The following is a 19,393-nucleotide window of genomic DNA, read 5'->3' on the forward strand; positions in this document are numbered from 1 at the left end:
AAAGCACGCTCTATTGGCTTATAACAAAGGTGAAGGAAAAGATCTTAGCTGACAAATCTCAAGCTCTCAGAGCTCACAAGGAAACCAGAGTAGCAATGCACTAAGAAAGTTTAGCAGGTAACATAATTCTCTCACGTCATAAAATGCCACTGCATGGTAAGTAGGATTATAAGGATAAATATGACTAATGTCCATCTCCCTCTTTTTTACAAAAAATTCACTCTATTCTTCATATAGCCACTTAGGCTAGCCAATATTTCTTTCCTTTCCACTCTACAGTTACTGATTAAGAATACTAGAAGAAAGAATAATTCATATATTACTGTTAAGATAAGTCTTCCACAAACATAAAAAGCCCAGATGAGCACTCTTCCTTAACCCACAGTAAGAAACAAAGGTACTAGTGTCCCAAGGAGAAAGTATGTACATTAAGAAAAAAGACAGTATCTCTGTAAAGTGGCAAAAAATAGCTTCGTTGTTCCAATAAAGTCATAGAAGATCAGCAAAACTAGATTTACTTTAACTGTTTTATTCTTCACTTTCCTGGAAATCAATGTATTTCATGATCAAGACAGGGACAACTCATCAGTAAGTGCGATAAAAAATTTTTAATTTCAAGGTCTACTTGTTGCCCTGAATATTATGACTGTGACTATTGAATTTGTATTCAAAATTAAGTGTTACTCTAGTTAACTTGCTGATATCATTTGTATATTTATCTCCACCCAAATATCATGTTGAATTGTAATCCCCAGTACTGAAGGTGAGGCCTGGTGGGAGGTGATTAGAGGTCCTCACAATAGAGTTCTCAAGAGATCTGGTGGTTTAAAAGTGCTTAATATTTCTGGCACTTGCTCACTCCAGTTTTCGCCAAGTGATGTGCCTGCTCCCTCTTTGCCTTCTACTATGATTGTAGAGGCCTCCCCAGAAGCAGCTGCTAGCACCATGCTTCCTGTAAAGCCTGCAGAACGATAAGCCAATTAAACATCTTTTCTTTATAAAATATAGTCTTGGGTATTTCTTCATAGCAATACAAGAATGACCTAATATAGACTTACTTTCTAGATAACTGTTTCAAATGTCACTACTGCTATAGTATTCCCTACTGATTTTGTGTTAAATTTCTAGTGGACAACCCTTAATGTAATACTCTAAAAGACTCACAACATTTAAAGTGCCTCAGACTATACTGTACTTTAAACTTAAAATTTAAAACAAGAATTCTAAAGAAAGATTGCTGAAAGAGACAACTCAATTCTCTTCCTGGGAAAGCCCATAACACCAAGTACTAGATTATGAGTGAAGGATTCATTCAGGTACTATTTTTCTATGATCCATCTCCAAAACCACTTGCTTCCCCCTAACATACACTTCTACAAGGCAGAAGAGCCCACCAATACTTGAAAAGTCTGTCTCTACTCTTTCCTGGTGAATCATACAATGTTCCTTTATATAGGTAAAACATAGCTTTAAATTATTTCTGTGGCTTACAGTTTTCTATTTTCATCACTGTGACATTTAATTGAGTGATAATTATCTTAACAAATCAAAATTCTAAAATTTAAATCTCTCAGTCAAGAAGTTAGAGAATTCAAATTGTATTCATTAATTAGTTTAAGAAGGAAATACTCAGAAAAAAAAATTAACTTTCAAACTTACATTAATACCAAAAGAGTTAAGAGACATAACACACAAGGATAAATGGGTCTATCTGCACAATACTTATTCCCTCTAAACTCAAAGACAGGACTCTTAAAAAAGGAATTAGACTTATATTGAGTCATCTTGTATTAAAACATAGAATGTCAAAATTTATGAAATGTTAGGTAATGGAAAAATGTGCCACTCTATTGCTATTTGTATTTGAATTTTTGTTTCAGAAACTAGTAAACGTATAAAGGGAAGATTTTAAAAATACACTCTTGAGGGTTAACAGACACTAGGAATAAAAACAAATTTACCAAACTTTAAAATACTAATAAAATAAGCATTTTATTAATGAAAGTCTGGAAAATGTGTGCACCAAAATAAAAGTGACTATTAATGTTAAATTAAAAAAGCTTCAAAGAACACATATCACATGATTCAATTTTTAAAAACTTTATATAAAAGCTCTATCATAAATACAAAGCTAAACTATCTGAGTACTAACAATACTGTTCATACAAAGAAACTTAACAGTAGTAAAATACAAATACATAAGATGCTTATTTTTGGTCCTTTTGGAAAAAAGAACTAAGTTGGTTTCTTTTTTTTCACATGGCTCCAGGCACAAAAATAGAATATAAGATGGTAACTGCAACATTCTTAGTGTTTATCCTTGTAATTCTTTAAATGTCACCAGTCATAATAGCAATGAACTCCTCCTGGTTTACTGTGGTAAGAAAGAAAATGAAACAGTGAGAAATACAAATATTTTATTTTTTCAGAGTCTATGACTACCATTTTACGCTAAGTATTAAAAAAATTTTACATTATGCTAAATTATTACATCAAAACATGGCTTTTTGCTTTTAATTCTTTGTTAGGAAGTGGAATATGTTTATTAAATTTATCTTCTTAAATGCAAAAATATATATGTGACAAACATTATAAATTAGTATTCTATAATATTAACTGGGAAAAAGATAATGTTACCAAAAAAGTCAATCACAGTCATATTTGTACATACTTGCTAAAACATTTTAAATGCTTGACATTTCAAAGTTCTTTAAACAATCCTCTTTATAATCTTTATTCTACTAGTTCATTTAGCAAATCCTTCCTTCACAAGTTTGAACATATCATGCATGTAAATTAGATTTCTAAAGAATGAAAATACATTAAAATTATAAAAAGTTAAATTATTATTTTTTGAACTTTTATATACTTAAAAGCCTATGTTAATGAATAATTAAAATTAGGTCATTATATCTCAAATGTATCAATAAAAATGGCAATTTGAAAATATTACAGATTTAATTTTAATCACCAAGGTAATCCAGCAACTATATAGATGTAAATGCAGAAAAAAATCACTGATAAGGACTAATTTTCAGTTTGCCCAAATTATAAATATAATAAGAATCTCCAATTTATAAAACATAATGTTTAAGACAGCAACCTAGAAATAAGAAATCAGATAATCTTATTTAATATAATTTTGAAAACTCAATATATGCACACATATCAATTAATAAAAATGTTTGGAAGATACTTCTGCTAAGTATTCAGTATTTTGCCCTAAGACTTAATACATACCTAAGCAAGGCACAAGTTATGAATATTAATTTTGATAATGGCAAAAGAAAACTATACTGAGACATAAGACCTGGTAGCTAGTCATAGCTCTGCACAGAACAGTTCTGCATCTCATTTCCTTTATTTGAAAACACTGAACTATGAGATGATGTTTCAGATTGTTCAATTCTTATTTACCCTAGATGGTATTATATGAAAATACTCTAAGTGTCTAGTAAATGACAACACCATATTAAGTGTTGTACAGTATATCAAAACAGACACCAGACTTCCTATTCTGGAATATATTAAAACTGAAATGAGAAAGATATTATATGATATTATAAAATTACTGGTAATTTTCTTAAGTGTAACACTGATATCATAGTTATGAAAGATATATCATTTTCTTAAGTATAACATTGGTATCATAGTTATGAAGTGTAACATTGGTATCATAGTTATGAAAGATTAAAACATTAAAGGATCAAGTTTTTTTCTTGTTTTATTATTAAAATTTAATCTATTTATTTATTTAGAGACCATGTTATCAGAGTAGCTAATTTTTGTATTTTTGGCAGAGATGAGGTTTCACCATGTTGCCAAGGCTGGTCTTGAATTCCTGGGCTCAAGCAATCCACCTGCCTCAGCCTCCCAAAGTGCTGGGATTATAGTCATGGGCCATGGTGCCTGGCTTAAAGGATCGAGTTATTGATATATGAAATTTATTTTCAAATGATTGAGAAAAAAATATACACACCATAAATAAAGCAAATGTGGTAATATACTAATTATTGAATTTAGGCAGAAGGTACAATGGTGTTCACTGTGCTAGTCTGACAATTTTTCTCTATGTATGAGAATATTCATAATGAATAGAAAAAATTAACCAATTAAAAATTGTTGAGGAGATAAAACATGGTCATTGGGAATTAAAAGAATATACACTGTACTGGTTCCAGAAACCATATAGAAAACCAGTTTTGATAACTATGTTAGTCAGGTTTTATACCTGAAACAGAACAAATGTTTATAACAAAAAATACTATTATTAAAATAAAGACCAGATTGGTGTTGAAAAATGTCCTTCACAATGGTAAAAATAATTACACTAATGAGAAAAATTTAGGTAAAGATAAATCATTACTTGGGCTCTAAAACAAAAATACAGAATTTAGAAAGGAGGTAGAAAGAGAGCCAAGGTGGGGAGAATACCATCAGAAAGAGAACAGTGGATGCCTCACAGAAATAAGCTACGAGTTAGGAAAAATGCACTCTCCAGAAGCTGTCAGAGAACTATGAATCCATGCAATCAGTATTTAACATCCATAAAACACTATGACCGACATGGTAAGAATGTAATACAAAAATCTATAATACTCTCAAACTACTTTCAAGAATCTTACAAATTGAAGTAGTGATCTTTAACCTTTCCAGTATCTGAGTATCTTATGAAAGCTATGATCCCTCTCTGTTTCCAATAAATAAAGTTCAAATATATAAAATTATTAATCAATTTAGCCAGTGTGCACCTTCACTGAAGAACCCCCAATTTAGACTTAGGCATATAGATCAAATAGGAAGCAAGAGTATGTTCTTAAGAACCATATTAAGGGAAGAACATAAAACAGCCTTAGCATGATTTGATTACAGATCATTTTAACAGTGTAACACAGCCATGATTAAAATATTCAAAATCCAAAAAGCACTTGTTACTTAAAGATCTAGAACTTTTTCTTGATCTGTAAAATTTCAATACTCAAATTTCAAATTTTAAGCCTCATATAGAAGTTTGAAAATCACAAAACACTTAATTTTTATATTGTTTATAAATAAAAACTTTATAAAGCATTTCAAAAGTATTTTAAACTTTAGTCAGCCTTCTGTAACCAAAGGTTCCTCACACCTGCAGATACAACCAACTGCAGATGAAAATTAAGGGAAACCATACCAAAAAAATACAAATAAAACAAAGTATCACAACTATTTACATAGCATTTACATTACATTAGGTATTACAAGTAATCTAGAGATAATTTAAGGTATACAGGCGGATATGTGCAAGTTATATGCAAATACTATGCCATTTTATATAAGGGACTTGAGCACCATAGATTTTTGGCATCTTAGGCAACTTGGAACCAATCTCCTGTGTTTATCAAGGGACAACTGAATTCCATGATTCATACCTAAAAACACAGTATTTAAACTCAAAAAAGTAAAGAGCAGAAAGTGGCTAAGGAAATTAAATTAGCTACTCTACTACCAGAGAGCCTGGTAGACAGTTAAAAGACAATCTTCTAAACCTTTGTACATTTGGTTTTATAACCTTCTCTATTAACAATCTCTTATATCCAGTTCCTATATCTAATAAATCTACCACAATACCTAGCTCAAAATAAGCATTTGGTAAAACATTTATTGAATCAAGAAAATATGACACTTTGTTTCCTTTTACATTGCCTTCTTTAACAAAATTTTTCATAAATCAACCATTTCATAGAATAAATCTTATTATAAGTTGCTAACAATAAGAATTTTAGAGAACTAAGTAGATTAAGTACCGTAGAGACCATCTGGCTTTGAAGGGGAAAAGCAAATCTTAGAATTGGAAGTTCCAACTGAGTATGTTGCTAATACACTGCTTCCTATAATAGCATGTAATTTTTAAAACTCCATAAACATAGAAGTTTAGTCAATATTTTACTTTATAACCCAAGAGGCAATATAATATTTTATTTAAAAGCACATTCTTTGTCATTACAGAGATTTGATTTTGAGTTCTGGCTCTGCCATGTAGTGTTAGCTTTGTGATAACGTGGGGCAGTTATTAATCTGTCAAAGCTTTAGTTTCCTAATCTATATGCATCTATTATATGCATATATAGGTATATTATATCTACTTTACAAAAGTTATTATGGAAATTAAGTGACATAATTCACAATGTAACATGCCAAGAAAAGATTCAATATAGTAACTGCTAAATAAATGTTAACAACCATCTTCATTATTTAAAAGATAATCCATTCTGGCTTTTCAAAATGTTCCTTTCAGTTTTTCAAAACGATATGCTATGTTTCATCTTGTAGTACATCTTATTTACTTTTAACTCCACATTTACCATGTTTATTATTCTATATACCCAATATTTTTTTAAATTTCATTGCTCTTAGATATTGAAAAGTGTGAAAAATTCATGAAGACAGAAGAACACTAAAGTCCACAAAAAAGGCAGCAAGGTCTAATCTTTACCAGTTTAACATACAAATAAAGCAGTTTTTATCTCAACAAAACTTAGTTTCCAGCCAAAAGAATCCACATTAAGTGAATGAAAGTATCAAAACAAGTTGTTTCTCTAAATACTATAGGCCCTCAATAGAAGTCTCATGATTCATACAGAGAGCATTATGGGAAGCCTTTGAGAAAAAGATGGTATTTAGTATGTACCTGAGACAATGAATCACATTTTAGTAGGCAGAAATTAACAATTAGAGCATTCTAAGAATAAGAAACAGCATGATGAAATGAACAGCAGAAAAATGTGTTTTCAGGAGAGTATTTTGACAAAATGTGTACCTACAGGAGGTGAGGGTTAAAGAAGAAAAGTGGAAGAAGACACTAGGAAATAAAATTAATTACTTAGAGTGGGACAGATCATAGAAGGCTTTGAGCTTTACTCTGTAGGCAGTGAAGAATTGTTCCAACTGTTTAAACACGGAAATGGCATTATCAAATGAATATTTTAGGAAAAGAATGAGATCAAGAAACTGAAGAGATTAGAGACTTTTATATGCCTAAAGGGCAATTAGGACACTGTAAGAGACTGCAAAGTGAAAGCAGAAACCATATCTGCCTTTTTCATTGTGTAGCACCAGTCAACACACAGGACACTGCAGGCAGTAGGCAACCAAGGTAAGAATAAATGAGGCCATTATAACATTCCTAATTAGATATTAGGGCGTGAACTAGGACAGCCACAGTGGACAAAGATAAAAACAGATTCAAAATATCTGAAGGGTAAAATCAATAGAACTTAGAACTTAATATTAGTTTAGAAGTACATGCAAGTTGAAGGAGGAGCCATTAAAGACTGAAATTTTATTGAAAGGCTGAAATCTTGATGATATTTCATCTTCAGAGAAAGGCGCAGTACCTTCTTGAAGTGTAACTGGTTTTACAGATCTGCTTCATTCTAAATTGAATATGTGAATTATTTAGACAGAAGGCCTATTACAAGAAGGGGTAAGTTTACAAAAAGTCTTGCAAGTCGTTTGGTTTCAGAAAAATGTATTACATGTGTAGCATCAGGAATACTTGGAAAATAGGTTTTACTTAAAACTTACTTTCTCCATCACCATCTTTGTCAAATTCTTCTATCATAGCTCGAAGTTCTTCATCACTCATGTTTTCACCCAATTCTCTAGCAACGCGTCGCAAATTCCTCAAGCTTATTTTACCTGAATCATCATCATCAAATAGTTTAAATGCCTTGAGTATTTCTTCATGGGGATCTCTTTCCAATATCCAGTCTGTCACTATAGTTTAAAAAAAATTTTTTAATAAACCTGTATAATCACAAAAGCATTCATTTGTGAAATCAACTAAGTATTAGATGAGAATTAAAGCTGTTACTTTCAACATTTAGTCTGACAATAAAATGTCAAATGAGATCCCAAAACCCTGAGATAAACCTGAAATTAGAAAAACCAAATCCATATTTTAAATTTTAACCTTTTTATTATGAGCAACTTGTCTTATTTAAAAAGTTAGCAAAACTGTATCACAGAGAGGCAAAATAAAAAGGACTACATTTATACCATATTTATTTAAGATCTACTATTATCAAGAATTATACTAGGCTCCACTGACATCAAGCACACGCGGAGTGTGTCACTACTTGCAGAGAGACATACCAACAAAATAATTGGAGCTAACTAAATAAAACCTGCTTGCTGGCTAAACGTCATACTAACACTGATTGTTCCTCAAATTCAATCCAACTTCAAAACAAGAAAAACTGCGAAAGACAAAACGTACTGCCATCACAGACACAGGCACAATCTCAAGACAGCAGATGAAAATTCCACTAATACCTTTATGATTAGAAGAACCTCTTGGTTTTTCAAAATGTGGAAAGTAGTAAATAGGATCAAATCTGATTATAGCAGGAAAGCTCACCTCAAAATCACCTCTGGAAAGAAGGTTTCCTTAAAGCTTACTCATTTTGTTTGGATAAATAACTCTCAGACAATTAACTAAAAATAAATGTAATTTCAAACCTCAGTAGTAATAGTGGATTTTAATATACTAAATATAATCATATGTAACAACATAGTAATAACCTTAAGAATTTTCAATTTTACTAGTCTTTAATCAATAGCTGTAATAAAAATTAAAATAAAAATCTATGGCATAAAAATTGTTAAGTTACCAGATAAAATTCTAACGATATTCAAATAAATCTCTCTGAAGTAATTATATACACTGTCTGCCACTACAAGATAAGGTATTTATGTCATTAAAAATAACATTTACTATGTCATTAAAAATAACTCAGTCCTGTTGAAGGTTACAAAATCATTAAAAAAAAAAAAAAAGCAACTGCTTATAGATGGAAAATACTGGAATGTTTAAGGAACCCAGAAAGAAAACAATACAATCAAAGTCTCCAACAACTTATTGTTTTGCTGCTGTTTCATCCATATTTGGTTCAATAATCACCTATTCAAATGACTATTGTATCATCTACACATATTTTTCAATAGTTTCCTTTTATCCATTAATTTTATCCAAAAAGGCTTCCAAGTAACTAATTGAAGTATATTACTGTAAGTATGCAAATCATCAAAGCTCATAAATATTCAGTCAAAAAGGAGCTGGCATATCTACAGCCATAACACCAAAATAAAATACCACACTTAACTCTATGGCACATACTCAACTTATTTTGAATTTAGTCCCAACAAAAAAGCAGGACAAGGAAAAAAAGTGTTAAGAAATTTTCTTCACCAATTAAATAATTTACATGACAGGTGAACCAAAAAAGCAGCTTGCTGAAAGTATTAATGTACTTAAAGAAGCAACAGGGTGATTGGGGAACAGATGGGGCTCCAAGATGTATAAATTCTTATCCCACTGGTACTTTAATTGTGTTAGTTATTTCAGAGCTATGTGTCTATATATTCTTTTATCAATACTCTTTCTTAAAATGCAGCTTTTCTTGGGAATTATAAATGCTCATCCTTTTGGATAGCAAAACATTACCTAATATATAACTTTATGATGATTCTCCTCCATGCCTTCATGTTCTATTCTTGTTCCACAAAGTAGAATTTAAGAAATATATTTATTTTCAATGAAAATTATTAGTAAACTGACATAGAGGCAGTTAAGGTGGGTTTCATTTATTTCACAAAACTCTACATTTCTGCCCATGTAACTGTATTTTCAAATGATTTTCAACTGTCTTTTCAAATTACACATACTATCAGAAATGTACTTTATCAAAATACTTTCTTAGACCTTTCATGTATAAAAATCACTTAAGAATACAGCAAATCTAAAAACATCACATTAAAAGTAAATTAAAAATCATCATACATAATGCTAGAAATACGGCTTTAACTGTATTTCTCACTGCCTTTTGGAAATTTCTATCCAAACATACCAGTTAAACATGTTAGACTCCAAACTCATTCCACTACCACCATGGAGGCTGTAGCTGCCTCCCCTACCTCTAACCCCACCAAAAAATAACAGCATCATTTACAGCTAGATTCCAGATTTGAAAAGTATAAATCATTTTCAGTCCCATAAATTTAAACAGTGATTAGCTCCTATAGTACTGGGAATACGATTTTTTTATTTTTATTTATTTTTTTGAAACAAGGTCTCACTCTTATTGCCCAGGTTGAAGGGTAATGGTGTGATCCAAGCTTACTGCAACCTCAACTCCTGGGCTAAAGCAATCTTCCCACCTCAGCCTCCAAAGCAGCTGGGACTATAGGCATGTGCCATCATGTCTGGCTAATTTTTTAAAATTTTTCTGTAAAAACAGGATCTCACTTTGTTGCCCTGGCTGGTTTCAAACTCTTATGAGCAAGCAATCCTCCCACCTTCACCTCCCAAAGTGCTGTGATTACAGGCATGAGGCACCAAGCCCAGACTCTTTCTTATTCTTAAATGTATTCCTTTTATTTTCATCCTCACCATCCTCAGCATAGAAAATAGTATTTTCTATCTGCAGTCTCTCTTCCTTCCAACTCATCGTCAATAATACTGTCATCAGTATTCTTTCTCAAACATATCATATCCCCTTCCTTAAAAATTGTCAATGATCCTCCACTGACTAAAATTCAAAATCTTTATGTTTTACAAGACTTTACCAATCTGGCCCAATCCTACCTTTCCAGTCATTTTCCTATCATCTAGCCCAAAGACTACCTAGCTTCCCAAACATGCTATACTTCTAGTACCATTCTTTGTTGTTGCTGCTTTCTAAGCCTAGAGTGCTTTTTCTCTACTTCTCCTGGCAATCTTGGAATGAAATCCTACTCACATTTCCAAAGGCCTAAATTTAAAATCTCCTCTGCAAAGTCTTCAATTCCTCTAGATCGGGTATTAACAAATCTTTCCTGTAAAAGGCCAGATAGTAAATATTTTAGGCTTTGCAGAGGACCATAAAGTTTCTAACTACTCACTCTGCCAGAGTAGCACAAAAGCTGCATAAAAGAATGGGTGTGGTGGTGTACAAGCAGCAGCTGAATTTGGTCCAAAGGCTATAGTTGCTGACTTCTGTCTTAAACAAAATTACAATTTATCACATAGTACTATAGCCTATTGCCACCTATTTTTACATTGTAAGCTCCCTGAAAGAACATCTTAGTAACTCTTAATTAAGTCTTCTTCCCAACCCCAGTACAGTACCTAACAAAAAATTCAGTGTTAAATAAGCAAAATGAAGACAATAATACAGTATTATTATCTGAACCAGCAGTAATAAGTAGTATATGTCAAAAAGAGCATACAAACGTTTGACTTATGTTGGTCTTAAAGACAGTCATTCCTAAAGCATCTGTTACTCACTAGCCTCAGGTTGTCTTGACTCTAAACTAACATTAAATATATTTTAACGCTTTTTTTTCAGTAGTAGGAAGAATCTATAGTAGTTAAGTGCCAAACTTCATCCAGATATATTTTGGAACAGTATCCTTAGGTAGTTCATAAAACTAAGACTCAAATGTTCTGAATTAGAATCATTTGTCCCAAAGTATAAAACATATTAATCTGTGGTCAGTCATTAATTACAAATAATCAACAAAAGTGGCAATACATAGTTCTTGACTGACTGATTCCCAAACAGTAATAAACTTTTATTTGACACCTGGTACTCTCCATAGGTAGCCTTAAAATAGCTAAGTGTTGACAAAAGGTTAATCTTTGAGTGTCAAAGCTGAAGTTTTGCCACACCTATTTATTCTACAAGGAACCCAGCATTTCTGCTCTGTTAATAACATAAAACAGATGGGTGTCAGGAAAAAGTGGAGGTGGCATGGGATTCTGGTCCCAAATGCCAATAAAAATCACAACTTTTAAATTGTATTCATTTAAGATAAAATAACACATTTTGTAAAATTATTAATGATGATACAGTGCTTAAAATAGCCTTTATGAAAAAAGGTCAATAAAAAATATACAAAGAGTATATTTTATGTCCCAGTGATACATATGTGATTATTTCAAGCCCCTGAAACAAAGACAATTTTTTTTAAAGTAATAATAATAGCTAATGCTTAGTAGCACTTACAATATGCTAGGCCTTTTCTAAGTACTTTACATAACATTAACTTATTTAATCCTCACAAGAATTTGATGAGAGAGTACAATGATCCCTGCTTTATAGTTGAAAATGAAGCACAGAGTATTAAAATGACCAAGTTCCAGAGCTATAAAGTGGCAAAACCAAGGTATGAACCTAGGGAATCTGGTTCCAAGTGCTAAACCACTACACTGTACTAAACATACCTGAATTATAGCTCCTTCCTAATAGTATCATTTCCACTGTATCCTGATACCTTGTTTCTACAAATACACAATCTAAGGTCAAACTAGGAATATTGTGATCATAAACCTCAGGAGACTGTCCGTTCTGAGAGAACAAAAGGTGGCTCTCTCCCTCTCCTCAAATCAGTAATTCTATAAATTAGAGGAAAAAAAGAAAACGCTCCCTAAACGGACAAGTAGCTTTTCTAAACAGTCATACGTTAGTTTCTAAGTTGAGTATCTTCTATGTTGTGTTTTTTTTTTTTTTTTCTGTTAGGTTTATCATTTCTTTTCCATCTCAACTGCATTTGACGTGAGCTTTTGGACTTAAAAACCTGACTAATGACATGAATATAAACTTTCTCTGCGTCTACTAATTGCCATTTCTTTTTGCTTCCCATATTGCTTCTTGATGAATATTTAAAATAAGTGGTTTGTGTACATAACAGTTTCCAAATTTTTTAAATATCTTAAAATATTTATATGATGTGTTTATATCGTGACCACTGGTTTAGGAAAAAAAATAATAGAAATAAACCTGAATATTTATACATTTTGTAGATAATATTCTGGGCAATATATTTAGGTCATAATAGCAAAGTCCTTGCCTTCCAGAATCTTCTATTTTGAAAAAACCTAGTCTATATATGCTATAAATAATTTACTAAAATCAACTATATAAAAATTTAGCCATATTAAGCCTATGACACATTATCTTCAGTTGGTGGTTCTAGGATGTTTTCTCCTGCTTCCAGTACGCCCACTGCCTCCTTTACTACAACCTTTTCCCCAATTCTAACTCTAAATAGATGACTTTTTCCACTGAGATAAAGGTCACCCAGAGGATGTAGCCTCTTACCAACTTTGTCAACCTGAAGTCATGTATTTCATCTACAGCTAAAGATACCAACTACCACCAGTTCCCCCTTGTCCCACTTAGCCAACAAAAATCACGTACCAGAAAGATCTTGGGAACCATTTTCCAAATAGCAGGATATCAAATTTTCTGTTTTACTAAACAAAAATAATTTTTTGATCACCCTTCGAGTTTTATCACATAATATAAATACACATAACTTGGAAAAGCATCTTTCCATAAAAAGCTACACAATAGTTCCCTGGTTAGAATATTCAGAACAAAACAAAACTACGAATCTCAGAGCAAAGCCATAAATATTTTTTCTCTGAAAATAAAAGTTAAAAAAAAACAAACAAAACTGAGTAAGAGTCACATTATACACCAGTGTTCTATAAGAAAATTCCATAACCTAGAGAATTTAAAATAAAAAAACTGATATTAATCAGACAATTTCCTAATAGCTGCTGATTACAAAGACTATTAAAATACACACCAACTTCATTAAAATCTTCAAAGGTGATTTTCCCTGTGGCTTCTCTGTCATAATCTTTAAGAATCTTCAGTACATCAGCTTTTTTTACATCAAACCCCAAGGCTCTCATTGCCACCTTTTGGATTAAAAGGGAAAAGCAAATTATGAAGCACTCTTTACTAAAGAATTTCTAATTCTTAAGTTTTTACATCTTAAGAGATAACAACACATTAGTAAAATATAACTCTTGTTTCTTTTATCTCTCTAAAATAGCAAAGTAACAGTGTAATTGTTCTTCAGTATTGAAATTATTTTTTTTATAAATTGCATTTTTATATGACAAAGTAATTACCAAGTGTTTATAAATTTTACTATATAAAATGTACTAACTTACTGCACAGATAATTTGATTGTTATTTGTTCTCAAGGGATTAACAACCAAAATGAGAAGGCATGGCATAAATATTAAACAGTTATATGACAGAAGAGATAAAATATTAAAATAAGAATTATCATCAGTCTCTCCATGATTAGTTATCACGTAAATGATAGGGCTAAAGACCCTGAGTTTAGAGGGATAAAAAAGAGATTTTGTTGCTAGTAACAAGGAAGGAGACATGTTACTGACTAGAGAAGTCTTATTTGGAAAGATTCAAGTTGTTCTTTGAATGATAGATGAAGAGGAGCAGCAGGGCATTTGGGAAGGATGACTGGTATTAAAAGGGACACTGAAATGAAGGTTTGAAGAACAGTGAACAGAGCAGTTTACACCACCTGAATTAGAAGAGTTCAGGTGGAAGAAAGCAGTTAGCAAATGAAAAAAAGTAGTTGGTGGCAAAAGTGTAGAGAACATTCAGTAGAAAGCAAAGAAATCTGAACTTTAAGTAGTGTGTAATGAGGAGTCATTAATAGTAAAGGTTTATGAGCAATGAACAATTTATGAGCAACGGTGAAAGAATTTTTAAACTATCTAAATTCAATGGTAGTGTACAAGGTGAACTAGAGGTAGAGAAATCATTTAGGAAGCTCCAGGTATAAAATAAGGTCCCAAACCAAGAGAGTCAATGGTTACAAATGGAACAGACATTATTACACTATAAAGGAAGAATTGATCAAATCTGGGTAACCCTCCCCCCAAAAAAAAAAAAAAACAGTGCAAAAAGAGAGCTAAAGAGGACCGCAAGATTTAGAAAGCTAGACTTACAGGCCTATTAACTGCTTTTATATATTCTATCCTGTGACTGCATAGTTCCTACCCCTACTTGGAATTCTTATGCTTAAAAATCCCTTGCAAAATTAGAAAAATTAAAACACATACTTATATTCACCTATCCATTAAGGCTATGAAAAATCTGAAAATGCTATCTTTCCCACTGTGCTAAAAGTCCCATTCCACCCTAAACCCAAATCTCTCCCTATACCCTGACAAATATAATTTACAAATCTCTCCCCACACCTTGACATTCTAGGTCTTAAAGTTGACATTTTTACCCATCAGCTTGTGTCAACATCAAACAGCACTTAAGTTTGCACCAGAGAAAGTGGATTGAGACTATGTTACTAAGAAATCCAATATATAAGTTTAAAAGACAACACTCCCTCAATCTGAAAACAGTGAGTCACCAAGAAACAAAACAAACAAACAAACAAACAAAACAGTGAAAAGAATATGGTAAGAATAGTTCAATTTTCAGTTTGAAATCCTTTAATTATGTCCGTGAAAAATAAGCACCTTCCCTAGGAATGTATTTTTACATTTAAAATACTATTCATTTTATCATGTGAAAAAGACTTTCTAAAAACTATGTTAGGGGTTCTGTTCAGTTTTATTATAGCATCTAACTAGGAATGCTTAAAATGCCTTCATAGTTCCAAACCAGTTTAGTTAAAATAATTATTTAGAAATGTAATGTAAAGCAACTGTCAAAATGCAAATCATTTTAACATAAAAACAAATATTTTAAAATATACCATTACCTTTAATTCATGATAATCTATTGCTTCATCTTTGTCTGTATCAAATAGTTCAAAAGCATCTTTAATTTCTTGTTTCTGTTCCTCAGACAATTCTCTCCTTTTTTTCCTCTTTGTTTTGTCTACTACAAGTTCGCTTCTATGAAATGGAAAGAAAAAAGTCCTTAAATTAAAGGAGAATTAAAGTCTACTTTAATTCTCTTTGCTAACAGAAATTAGGCAATAATTATTTTCTAAATTTCAAAAAAGAAAGTACTTTGGAGAAAGATAGGGAAACTTTCCCTTTGAGTCAGTGCCCTGTTTACTCCATAATCTAAATTGCTTTAAATCTGAACTTCCCAAAACTAAAGATTGTTAAAGATTAGTAAAATAAATAAGGACCATACTTTTCCTTTTCCCAGCTTTTTATTTATTCCCACTAATGTTACTGTGGAAGAAACAAGAACTGTGAATAAGTAACATTGCTTTTATGTCTGAAACTCCAACCAACTCTAACCAAAAACAAAATACTCACATTATTCTAAAAGAGTGTTAAAGAAAAATAACTCCAAATGAAACCAAAATTCATAGTTGACAGTCACTATATATCGGTTTACTTTTGATAGTTCTTATAATTAAGTTTGTAAAATGACTACAAAAAAATACAACCGAATTAACTTAGTATTTTAGCACTGTTGGTTAAAAATGTTTTTAGATTACACCTTTCTAACAGTTTGGCAATTTGTCATTTCCTCCATCGATATTAACAAATCATTCAAAATATTAATGAGTCTAAACATGACAAATATTAGATGCCAAAAAATATACAATATTTGTGCTTCGTTCTATATAAAAATGTGAAGAGTCTTGTCTCACTTAACATGTAAACTGGAGGTTAAACTTCTCATAACAAACTATGGAAAACCTTAAAGAAAAAAAGTAATTTTTTTAAAGCCAGAAATATTTTCCTTAAGATCTGCCCATCTAAATATGCTCAAATTTTCACAGGGGGATGCAACACTGGTATAAGAACAAGTTTTGAAACCTATAATCCGATAACACATTATCATGTAAAAACCAGCTGACTCTATTTAAAACACGTATCTAGTTGCATTTGAAAGTCATTTTGGTCTCTGAAAGCTAGGGAAAAAAAAAAAAAAAAGGCCAGGAAGTGACCAGTAGGTGCAGTATGACAAAGTTGAGGAAGCTTCCTTTCATGAAACCTGACTTGACACAAACTTGGGTATTCCTGGGGTCAGTCTTTTCCTTCCTGAGACTTTTAGAGGCCAAGTCCAGAACCGACCCACTCCTGACCCCATCCAAGGGTACCACGATTATCCCTTAGCAGAACATGGAACATTTTTAGAGTGTCGTAAGTATATAGTTTTACGGTACAACTTCTACAAAGGGGGAGAGGGCAACATACAGAGGGTTAGAGGTTAGAACTGAAAGGCAAAGAAATGCAAGAAACTGAGGAAATCCAAGAGACAGTTTGCCAATTAAATTCACTAAAATGGGTCTCCAACTACACCGTAAGGCAAGGCCCTGAGAAATGAGGAAGGAGTTTTGTGTTATTGCCAAAATTTATAGGTGGGTGATTTGCATTAGCAGCGGAGCAGCCGAGGCGGGCCCTGGCCCGCTACACGGAATTGAATGAAGGGATGTTCCGCGGCCTGATCTCTCACAGAAACGAGTAGAAGCCTCGCGATATTTCATTCCCTCCGCGCTCGCAACTAAGCCCATCTTTTTGGCAGTCCAAAGCCCTACGCACTGACAGAAATAACTTCCTCAGTAGAAACGCACTGGGCTCGATCCCTGCAAGGCACCAGGGCCCAGAGGGTGATTGGTCCGGGTAGGCTATCCTAGGCTCCTTTCCCGCGTCCCAAAACTGCATCCCCTACCTCACCTCGACCCCAAACGGCCTCCCTTCCACACCCTCCCTGCGTCCCGCTCCGGGGTGTGGAGAGCACTGCCGCCTCCTTATTACCGACCTCAGAGCTAAACTCATTATTTCTTCAGACAGAGACGTTCCTCTCAAGAACGATTTTAACCCCCTACCCAAGACAGCAAGACTCCTACAGCCGTTCAACAGACACGAACGACCTTAGCGGCCTAAGGGACCTCCCACAACATAGACACTTTTGAGCTGGATTGGTTGAAAAATCTCTATGGTTCTGCCTATTAGGGTGGAAGCCTCACAATTCTCTATTTTCATTGGGTAGATTTTACGTCAATCAAAGAAAAATCTTTCTGTCCTTCACCCCCCCATTTCTAGGGTCGCTCTCGTCCTTCGGATTGGCCCGATGCCTTTTTCCCCGAATCCTTTGCGGGTCCGGCCTCTGATCCCTGCGTGGAGGTTCCGGGGGTGAGTGGGTGCTCCTCGTGTCTCGCGTGAAGCCCTGCGGTCTGTGGGGCCGGCTTTCGGAAACTGGACATACAGCTCCGACGGAGGGAAGGGAAAGGACAAGCTGCAGGCCACCCTCCGACTAGAAGGAGGGAGTAGCTGAGGAACAAGATCTGCGAAACTTCGCTCTGCTCTGTTCTAAAACTTTGGATGACCTCAGTACCTGGGGAAAGTGTTTAAAATGCAGATTTAAATGCCCCTTTCTCCATTCTAATTTCAATAGGTATGAATCTTCGTTTTTACCCCTCACAAGCCTTCCAGGTGATTCTGAGGCAGGTACTGTGACTATACTTGGATTATCACAGGGTTAGATTATTAGGCTATTTATGGTGAAGCTGTATCTAAACTGCCCTTCCCTCTCGGTTTCCTACTTTGAACTGTTTAAAACGGATTTGTTCGTTTCTCTCTCTTATTTTACAGTGCTGTAAGCTGTTTATACACATGAGACTGTCTTCACTACCAAACCAAGTCTCTTGAAGCTCACTTGAATGTCTTCTTATTCATCTGCCTTACTAGGTTCAATTTCTTGAAGTCCATGGTTATTATCTGTTTAAGGCTTTTCCTTGTACCTAATAAAATGGTGCATAGGTGCTCTGTAAATTGAGTGGAATCTTTTGAAAACCCCCAAAATGCTTAGCTAAACAGCAAATCTCATAAACGTGAATAAAATAGCCTTAGGGTGGGAGTTGAAGGCAGAGGATATATAAACATTACATGTTTAAAGGATGTATATAATGGTTTAGAGATGGGAGAGAATACAAGATAGGCTTCTTAAAGGAGGTGGCATAAATACTAGACCTAGAAGGATGAGCTAAATTTGCATAAGTAAAGATAGTATGATAGAACAAGCTAAAAATTAGCTAAGGGTTAGCACCCCTCAAAAACAAAGTAGAACTTTTATTTTGTTCGTACTATAAATTTTAAGGTACTTTTATAAATCGCCTTTGAATTCTAAAAGGAAAGAGAAGTTGCAGTTACTAGAACCTAATGACATTGAAAAAAACTATATGTTAAAATTTTAAGATACAGACCAAGCTATGGGAGAACATTATTTTAAAGAAGAAAGGATAAAAATAGACCAAGCATTTATCTGAAGATGTTAGAAATGAAGAAGAAAATTGTATAATTGAAATTAGGAAGAGGAAATTAGTAAAGATAAAGTTTGAGAACAATGTTTGAAAGGAAATTGTTCAAATTGATAAAGTACTCAATCTAGTATAAAGCTGGTTTTTGGCAATAACAGTGAAATTCCAAGACTTACAGGAAGTGTAACAAGAAAAGGAATAGTGCCACTAGTAAGGTTGGTAATTTAATAAAAGGGAGGTTTAAAAATTATTAAAATATTTTATACAATTTTATGCCACCAATAAATAGTAATACAAAATGACATAGTCACTTTTCAAGGAAAACATAACTCAAAAAAGATGGAAAAGTGAATTAAGT

The 19,393-nt window shown here is 33.0% G+C and overlaps 1 protein-coding gene across 1 annotated transcript; it reads right to left on the reverse strand.

Moving 5' to 3' along the window:
• Positions 1-1,966: 1,966 nt before the first annotated feature.
• CETN3 (centrin 3) lies at positions 1,967-17,661 on the reverse strand. Its single transcript, XM_012477614.2, has 5 exons — positions 17,538-17,661; positions 15,571-15,706; positions 13,615-13,729; positions 7,564-7,755; positions 1,967-2,374 (listed from the first exon to the last, which is right to left on the reverse strand). The coding sequence occupies exons 1-5, from the start codon at positions 17,552-17,554 to the stop codon at positions 2,331-2,333; spliced, it is 504 nt and encodes a 167-aa protein (XP_012333037.1). The 5' UTR covers positions 17,555-17,661; the 3' UTR covers positions 1,967-2,330.
• Positions 17,662-19,393: the final 1,732 nt, after the last annotated feature.

The sequence above is a fragment of the Aotus nancymaae genome, unplaced genomic scaffold (assembly GCF_030222135.1).
Source record: "Aotus nancymaae isolate 86718 unplaced genomic scaffold, 86718_ANA_hifiasm-v0.15.2.pri h1tg000014l, whole genome shotgun sequence".
Taxonomy (NCBI): Eukaryota; Metazoa; Chordata; class Mammalia; order Primates; family Aotidae; genus Aotus; species Aotus nancymaae.